Source organism: Sesamum indicum, linkage group LG2 (genome assembly GCF_000512975.1).
Source record: "Sesamum indicum cultivar Zhongzhi No. 13 linkage group LG2, S_indicum_v1.0, whole genome shotgun sequence".
NCBI classification, from domain to species: domain Eukaryota; kingdom Viridiplantae; phylum Streptophyta; class Magnoliopsida; order Lamiales; family Pedaliaceae; genus Sesamum; species Sesamum indicum.
In genome coordinates this window covers 11,489,630-11,499,339 of record NC_026146.1, presented here as the reverse complement: position 1 = coordinate 11,499,339, position 9,710 = coordinate 11,489,630, and the positions used below count along the sequence as shown (strand labels likewise).

At 32.8% G+C, this 9,710-nt stretch overlaps 1 protein-coding gene across 1 annotated transcript; it reads right to left on the bottom strand.

Moving 5' to 3' along the window:
* On the bottom strand, positions 3,171-8,405 carry LOC105155827 (probable lipid phosphate phosphatase beta). The gene is made up of 2 exons (XM_011071798.2): positions 7,650-8,405; positions 3,171-4,348 (listed from the first exon to the last, which is right to left on the bottom strand). Exon 1 carries the CDS (start codon positions 8,323-8,325, stop codon positions 7,663-7,665), a length of 663 nt encoding a protein of 220 aa, XP_011070100.1. The 5' UTR covers positions 8,326-8,405; the 3' UTR covers positions 3,171-4,348; positions 7,650-7,662.

The following is a 9,710-nucleotide window of genomic DNA, read 5'->3' as shown; positions in this document are numbered from 1 at the left end:
AAAAACGTCAATATCATTACACAAATTAGCTGTATTTTTTAGCTGTTATGGGTAGTTTTTATAATTATGCAAAAAATATTAATAATTCGTATAAATAAATTTTAGATGAGAGGTATAAACGTAATTATTTCAAATAATTATCACTTAAAATAGATTCCCGCCAACTTTAAAATTATTGATCACTTAATATTTATCTCTAACTTAATTTTTGTAATAGCGGTTCTTGATTAGGAAGTGGTAATGACTCTTCATCAACTAAAGTAGTCATCAAGAGCAGGATATCGAATAAATCAGATTACTTGATACTAAATTTGAAATTAATTTATTATGCAACTTTTTAAGAAAAAAAATAAAATTGAAATATATGATAAGATTCGGAGTTTGTATAAACTTTAATGCAATTAGGGGAAAATAATATAATTCTGAAATAAGTTATTCGAACTTGAATCATATTGGATTCGATTAAAATTCATAAACTAAATTTTTTTGCTTCCTGAAATGCGACTTTAAGTGTAAAAAGCATCAACTCCATGGGCTCTACAGATGGGGTTTTTGCAACTTTAGAAGTATACATAGCATTATTCCCTTGACTGTCTCTTCAACGGTGTCCAATCAGGTTTCTGGTTCGTCCGTGATTAGGCATTTTGTCGAACACGTTTTCATGGTCATAGACAAGAACGTGAAAGCATCAATAACGATTTCTAATCATACTATGATTCTAAATCAATCAACTTTAATGATTGCTAATCGTGATAAGATTTGCAATCATTAGAACCCCAAAGCTTTTATATAACTCTTTGAGTTTGACTAATAATAATTATTCCAACTCATTCACTTTATTCACATATATAATCATATATTCACTGGGAAAATGTATAGGAATTAAATCATTGTTTGGTCAACTTAACTTTGAATAATTATAAAAAAAAATACTAATTATATGATTATATTAATATTTTAATAATTAAGAATGTGTCGATTCGATTAATACGTTAAAATTGAAAGAATTATGAAATAAATTACGATAAGTTTTACATAAAGTAGAGTAAATATTCATACGTGCGGTAGGATTTGAACCTATTATTCCAAATTTGTTAATGAAACCTCAATTTTAATCAGTCAACTAAAACATCATTGGTTAACAAAAAGTTATTCGACGATATCAAAAAAATATTAAAGATTTATGTAATCACACAAGATCGAAATGATTAAAAAGCATGGGCCTATGTCTATACTATTTATAGGGTTAATTATACTTAGGTCCGTTTGATTCAAGTGAGAGGAAAAGAAAAGTGAAAGGGGGAGGGGGAGGGAAAAATAATAATTTTTCTTCAAATTGTTTGGTATGATTGGAAGGAGAGTAAATCTCAAATACTTTCATTTGTTTGGTACACAAAAACCAAATTGAGAAGAAAATGCTATTTTTTATAATTTTACTGGATAACCATTCTCTTCATTTTGTATTAAAAAATAAATAAATTAATATTATCCTAATATAATTTAGTGTATCAAAAATTTAAAAACCTTATTAATAAAATTTTTTATCAAACAAGAACAAGAACATTTTTTATTAATAAAAATATTCATCGTTGATTTCGAATAGTAGTTTTTCAGCGATTTTAACATTTTTTTCTCTAGCGATTATGTACAGTATTATCAGTAGAAATGAAAAAAAAAAATTAAAAGAAAATTATATTATATGTATGGGCAATAGAGGAAACAAAATTAAATATATACTTTTTGTCTTTTTTGTTTTATACGTTCACTTTTTTGCCCAATTTTGGACGAAAATAAAATTAGACTCAAAAGGGTTTTATACATCAAGTTTTACTTCCCTTTCGTCTTTTGCTCCCAACCAAAAATCAAACTATCTCTTATACAATTCTTTTTATTTTCAATTTTTTTATACTCCCACTTTTCACCCTAATCAAACATACTCTTATTATCCCTTTAAAAATGCAAAGTTACAAAGAAAAAACCTTTTTAACGTTCTCTTTTATCACCGTAAGAATTTTTCATTTACAATTATACTCGTTCCATTAGGATTTGAATGAAAAATTCAAATCTCAATACAAAATAAAAAATATAAATTTTAAATTTTACACATCACTCAACATTCCATATGAATATATTATATACTCATTTGTATCATATGATTAGTATATACCACAAATAATTTCATATATAAAATGTGAAAAAATAAAATAAAATAAAATCACTGCTATTAAAAGTAAATTACAACAAACATTATATGTGCAACTCAAAACCCAATATCTCCTGATAGAGAAAATATTCCAATCTTGTCACATTAAAGTTTCGACATTCAAGAGACCCCACACACCAAAAAATAATTATATATATATAAAACACACACACACACACAGATGCAATTGGAGTCCACATTGGCCAATGTGTTTGAATTTTCTTCAAATTCCCACACATCACTTTCCATTTGTGTCACTTGTGATTTATTTCCACTGAATCCCTCTGCCCACATCTTTTCCTCTTATCACTACAAACTGCTAACATACTGCTCCAAGAAAAATTAGAGATTTCAGTAATAGGGCAGTGATTGTTTCTTTCTTGGCTTGAATGCCATCGGCATGTGTCCAAGACTGAGTCGCATTGGGCCGGGACCATTCATGCACAACCTTATTTCACTCAGTTTTTAGGGTTGTCCTCACGAGATTAATACAAACTCAGCGGCATTTACCCGTCTCAAGTCTAGTCGCAATCACCAGCCTTAAATGTTTGACCATGACTGCCACCTTTACGGCATGCTTGTACGCCGTCACATGCCGAGCGAGTGTTTGATATGCGTGGAACCAATTGTTTGGTCGTCTTTCAATAATTATATCTTGAGCCAAAAAGAAAGTTGTAGTAAGTTTGGTGTAAGCTTCACAAAAGTCGTTTTTATAAAAGTTTAGTCAAAGTCGATGAGTAGGGATTGTAGCATAGATTGTTAGCCGTTTGTGTTTGCATTTAAGGCCAAAACATTAATCATAACACAATTGAAATTATTGTCCCTAATAAAATAACCTGTCCATGCACAAGTTGTGACAGGCATTCCTATCATGGTTTAATGTTGGTAAAAGCACAAGCACAGTGGGAAATAGCAAATGTACCCAAAATTCAAAGCAATAATTGGATCAAATCAAGAAAGCTACCAATTCTTGCTACAGTGAAGTTGAATATCTTTGGGGACCATTTTATGTCAAAAAAGACACTGACTAGCATCTTAATGAAATACCACAAATTGTACTGATGCTATGACCCTAAAAGTGCTTATTCCTGCTTATCAACAAAGCCATCATTAACTGCATTAGTGACAGGACCACCTATTCATGCTTCTGCAAACAATTGGGAAGATAAAACACCAACGTTTGGCACAAACAAAGATCCAGACACATATCTCATAAACAGGCTGAAAGAATTTTAGGAAGGACCAAAAGTCTCTTCCCGTGTGTCCTTTAATCAAACAACTGGGAAACTTGGACCCGTCTGGTCCTCTCACGGGCTCAATCCTAACAGCCCACATATCGTTTCAGTTGGTTGCTGTGTTACGAGACGCTGCTTCTTTGTCGATGCGCCCGTTTCTACTTGGTGACCGACCATAGCATGCAAAGTTTGGTAATGTGAATCGAGAAAGTTATAGCTCCAAATGGATTTGACCGCATTAAAGTAATTACATAACAAGTATGTGGCCAGTGCATTGTATAATAAGAGTGATTATTCACAAAAAACCCGACATGGTGTCTTTTGAATGTCTCATGACTTGGTTGCTTTTAAGAGTATAAACTGAAATGCACCAATATGAGAATCTCGACCAATCCGTGGTGGTTTTCTTTTGCTTCCGGTTCACTAGGATAACATAACTTGGAACCCAGGTTTCAAGGCCCCATTCCAGTCCAAGATGCGATAAATCTGTAGGCCCTGGTTTTCGAGATGCATCTCCCTTCTTCTACAGCAGGCACAATGGCCCAAATGAAGCGACATTGTTTCACCAGTATGAAACCTCATGTATATCAGCTGGAGGAGTTGCAACTATATCAATCACTGCCATTAGGCATAATGAAAACATACAACTAAGGCCGCAATTTTGTAGAGAGGTTAACAAGGAAATGATTCGATCTTTGAATTGGATCTAGAAGAAGATGCAATATCTTCAATGAATGGTGCAAGCAGAGTAAGCTGATCCTATATAATTCCTTCATAATTATCCAGAAAAGAATGCCACAGAGAAACTCATATGGTCCATCGTTCTCTGACGTAGTTGCTGATAGATTTCTGGAGTTTAAGTCTCATTTTTACGTAAAAGCTGGTTGAGATATCCGCTCAATATTAAGCCCTGCACATTTTCAACAAAGTGGAGCACATTCGTCACTGATGATGCAACTAATCACTACTTTAAACTGATCAAGAGTGTAAAGAAAACAATAAATCAACATAATCCAAAACATAAATCATGCATTAGAAGTAGCGTCTCAGTTGCCTGCTGCTTTTCCATATAAAATAAAGAAAAGAGTGGTGGAAACAAAATAACAATTTCCACTAGGTGTGAACTAAGAAATAAGCTGTGGGGAAGGAATAGTTGGATCTTTGACGCCACTCAGTCCTCAGCCAATTGCAAAGCCAACAAGTATTCAAAATTCTGTTCTTGAACTGATTATATCATAATAACTTTCCAATTTTTTTTACTCTCACTTCTGATTCTAATAATGAAACAATTCACAGTTTCATAAGAACTATTTCAGCTTATCAAACGGAACTCGAGCTTTCTAGTGACAATGTCAAGTAAAACAATGGCATGTCCAGAAAAAAAGACATACAAAACCTCTATAAATTAATAACCTTGGGACCATGAAATTTTATTAATTTAGAGAGATATTAATTTATCGATAAATTAATATTTTATTAATTAAAAGAGAGACATTTTAAATTCAGCAAATTTAGTACATATGTACTGAAAATAAATGAATTCATATATGTTTCATTTGATTATATTCATGCATCAGTCAATTTTTTGTAACTAATTAAATATATTCTCATTTTATACAATTAACTATTATATTCATAGACGCATGTATCAATTCATTGGAATTACTTAAACATACATTAACTATTATATTCATAGACGCATGTATCAATTCATTGGAATTACTTAAACATACATGTTTATATTAATTCGTTGCACTTAAATAACTATCATATCCAATTAAATATATTCATGTTATAATGAATGAAACATATACTATATAAATCTCAAATATGAAAATAAAATAATTCATAACACCCAACCATGTCTTCATCTAAAAGGCATCACAAAATCATCCATGAATGATCCAATGCGTAAAGCATTACAGACTTCATAATTGAGCAAATTACCATAATATTATGAATTATTAATTTAGAGTTTTAATGGGACCTAATATTTATAAAGGAATTTTTCGAAAAATTATTATCTTATTATCTTATCGAATTTGATTATTTTTTACAAAGGCCCAAGTCGGGACCGGAAGATTTTATTATTTTAGAGAGTTTATTAATTTATAGAGTATTAATTTATAGAGGTTTTACTGTAATTCAATTCATAAAACATGACAAATTGATTAACTTAAATTAAAAGTTCCTAGTGAAACCATCAAGACAAATAACGGACTGGGCAAGCTACACCCAAAAATACAGTACAGGCAATGTTACAGCATGAGCCAAGTAGAAGATCCCAGAGAATATGCGATGTGATTTCACATTTCACAACACAAAAACACCAATCAATAAAGAGAAAGCCCTAGAACATCACAAACATGCAAATCAAGAAAGCACAACAGTGATTTTTCGTACATGAGTAGGCGTAGACGAAACCCAAAGCACATCAGAAATCAGATCAAATAGAAGCAAAATGTTCTTCATAAGTACTTAAGGAGATTGTGATTCAACAAGACAAATTTTGAACCTTAAAAAAGAGCAATCTTCATGACTATAAGTATAAGCATTAAGCAATGTCAACTCCAAAAAAGCTTCATCTTGTTACATAACACTACCAATCAGATAGCGCAAAATGAGGGATATGCATTCATAGCTTGATTACATACTCCTACAGCATGAAGCTCAAGCAAAACATTGAGGATCAGAATTGTAATTAGGGGTGTCAAATGGGCGGGTTGGGTCGGGCCCAGATGGGTTCAAAATATCAATTATTGGGTTTAAAATGGGCCAGGTTGCAAACGGATCCGGTCAGATTAATGGCACCCATTTTCTTATATTTAATGTTTAAAAAGTTCAAAATTTTAGATATTAATATGACAATATTTTTAATACAATTTGTAATATAATACAACTAAATTTGTATTCACATAATCACGTCCGTTTTTCAGTTTGTCATTCTAATAGTTTTAACTAAACAATCAAGGTCGGAGAATACGTTAAACAATGTGCTCCAAATCAGAACAGAAATTCCAAGTACCTGTAAAAAATTGTATAGTAGTAGCTGATAAACCCTTGTACATTAACACATTTAATTGATGAAATGTGTTTCACACAAAGAAAAAAACATTAACACTACATTGACAACAAAATCCAATGAATCTAATCAGGTCATGTTTATATTCTTTTAGCCTTTCAGGTACGCGTAACGTACAAGAGACAACACCATCAATCACTTCAAACTTAAAGAAGTTCTCACAAGGAATGCCATCAAAAAGCTAGGCAGTCAATGTTCTTGGTGCATATGAAGGCACGAATCAATAAATATATCTAGATATGCACTTCACTGGGGAATGTAAAAGGGCAAAGGATGGTGAACTGTGGGGGTAAACCATTTGCCCTATGACCCTACCTTCAAGAAAGAAGGAAAAGAGAAAAACAAGCTAATAAATAACAGGAAATGACATGGCCATCCATTGGCTAGCTATATGCACGATAAAACTTAGATTTTGAAGTCATTACCGCCGTATAACGACATTTAGTTCAGTTCTAAAGTATATATGCTGAGATAGCTTGTTTTTCACAACAATTGAAACTTTATGATCCTACATTTTGAGGTAGAGTAATGGCGAATAAGTAAAAGATAAGATTTGGCAAATTAAAACTTTATATTTCCTGCAATTTATCTCTTGCTCAACAGTGCAGATAATTTGGCACTCACGTTTTCCAATTATAGGAGGGAGTATATATATTCCTAATTTTCCAACTGCAACTAAATTGTGGAAACAGAGGAACTTTTAACCATTAGCAGCCCACTGTTCGTGAAGTACAGAAGAAAAGCGTGTGCAGAAACAGGGGCCTTCAAGTACATATATTACCAATTAACACGTCCAGCTATTAAAAATTTGTCCGAAATTTCATTTCTGTTTTGCAATGTGAGAACATACATTTTTGCAAATAATTACAGAAGTTCTAGACTAATCTTCACCTTGCCCTATTCAAAAATTGGTTTAACAACAGAAAATGCTTGTTACTTCCCCCTAAACAATCAATTCGACAAACACACAGTAACAACAGCATATGCATAATGATCCACATATCAAATAGGAGTGGAAAGAAACCATAAATCTACTTCATCAATTGATTTTATAACCTAAATCTATTACTTTTGAGGAAATCACATTAACATCAAGAATGATAAAATACGGAAAATTGGAAAAACTTACATTTGAGCAGTTGTCATCTAAACCAGGTGGAGAAATTCTCATAATTAAGAAGTCGAAATACCACCAAACCTTCAAAAATACCCAAACACGCCCCTGCAATAACATCAAGCACGAAATGCCGGCCAAGAAGAACCCTAGAAACCGACGTGATCGCAGCCCACAGCCCCACCATTACAACAAAATACTCCACAACCAGACTCTCGGCCTCAAAATTCAAAAAGTTTATGAGCAAAATTTCTCTAATTTCACCCAAATAGAAGAAACAAAATGTGGCAATGAATGAAACTCTAGAGGAGTGGCCGCTGGGAAAAGACCAGTGGTCAACGGCAAATGAAAGAAACATGTTCTTGTTGTAAACAGGTCGCGGCCGCTGGACTAGGTGTTTGATGATACCAATTAGGAGAAGGTCGAAAAGGGCTCCAATTAGGAGGTTTAGTAGGAGAAGAGTGGCGGGGGTTGTCGGGATGGCTGCAATGGGGGTGGTAGTAAGGAGAAGGGAGAGGGTAACGGGGAAGAAGAGGCGGCCATCGCCGGAGACTTCGAGGGATTTTAGGAGCGAGTAAGGGAGGATGGGCTGGAAAAGGGTATAAAGATTGAGGGAGACGGCGGTATCGAGGTGTATCAGACGGCGGAGGAGGGTGGGGCTGGAGCGTGGCTGTGGTGGTTCGGTTTCCATGATTCTTGATTTGCCAGGGTCCAGTGCAACTTGGAAAGTAAAATTGCTCTGATGAGTTGTGTATTAGCTGGGCTAGCTAACCCATGTCAAGATCATGTTTCCACAAAAATAAATAAATATATATAATTCAAATTTCAAAAACTAGAAAATAATTTAGAATTAATAAATAGAGTATTCAAGAAGTATAAAAAATATTATTAGTTACTAGCTAATTTGTGTAGAAAAAAGTTGAAAATATGTTAGAATTTGTTTACTTTCCTCAATTAAGCCAAATGATATCTAGCCTAACCATATTTGCACGAGTTCGGCCAAACTTTCGAGCACGAGCTCGAGCTCGAGGACCCATTTTGAGCTCGAGCTCTTGAGGAGCTTGCTAGAAACAGGTTCGAGCTCATGAGCTCAAGCCCATTGCTCATATGTTTTTGCAAATTTATATTTTTTAGTATAATTATATTATTATAATATATACTATTAGAAATTAATGATAAAAATGTTAAAAACATATGATGCAATATGTTAATCTAATGTTATATTTTTATTGTATATCTAATGTTAGTATAATAGTAAAAGTATAATAAAAATATACATCAAATTAAAAAAATATTAATAAATTCTTAATAGAACCCAATAATACTTATAGTATGTGATTTTAAAAATATATTTATCAAAACAAATTTTTTATTGAATTGTATAATATATTAATTTTGATAAAATAAATAAGCATCAGCTAATCCATCTGATTGTCTGCAAAAAGAGCTTTAGAACGTCCAGTACCAAATGATAGGTGTCGTGACCAGCTAATCCATCTTGGGGGTGTGAAGCCAACCAACTGGATTTTACTAAAGACTCCAAACTTTAAGCTTTTTCGTATCAACTGTATAGAGTAGGTTGATGACATATGATTATGGGTTCTTTACTTTTTTGGATATCACGACGCATGTTTAGTCCAATTTATATATGGCATTTGAATGTCCTATCTATGTATCTTGTTATTTAGATCATATATCAGTGATGCATTTTCAGTTATTTTGTTTATTTGACAGTGTTGAATCATCTTAATATCTACTAATTTCTTCACTGTTGTTTACCAATTTTGCTCCAGCATATCCTCTATCATATTCCCCCTGGGGTTTGGACATCCATTGTCTTAGGACTATTACCAACAAACTCAAATCAATTGCATTAGGACTATTACCAGCAAACTCTTCGTCATAATATGTATAATTTGCAAAATCAAATATCACAAGATCTGATGATGTGTTACTGTTTTCACGAGCTTTAGTAATTCTAAAACCAAACCTTTGATCATATTGCTCAGTCCTGTGATACCACTTTCACATTTCTCATCAACATTCACCACAAACTTCTTACTAGTTGCATCTTTC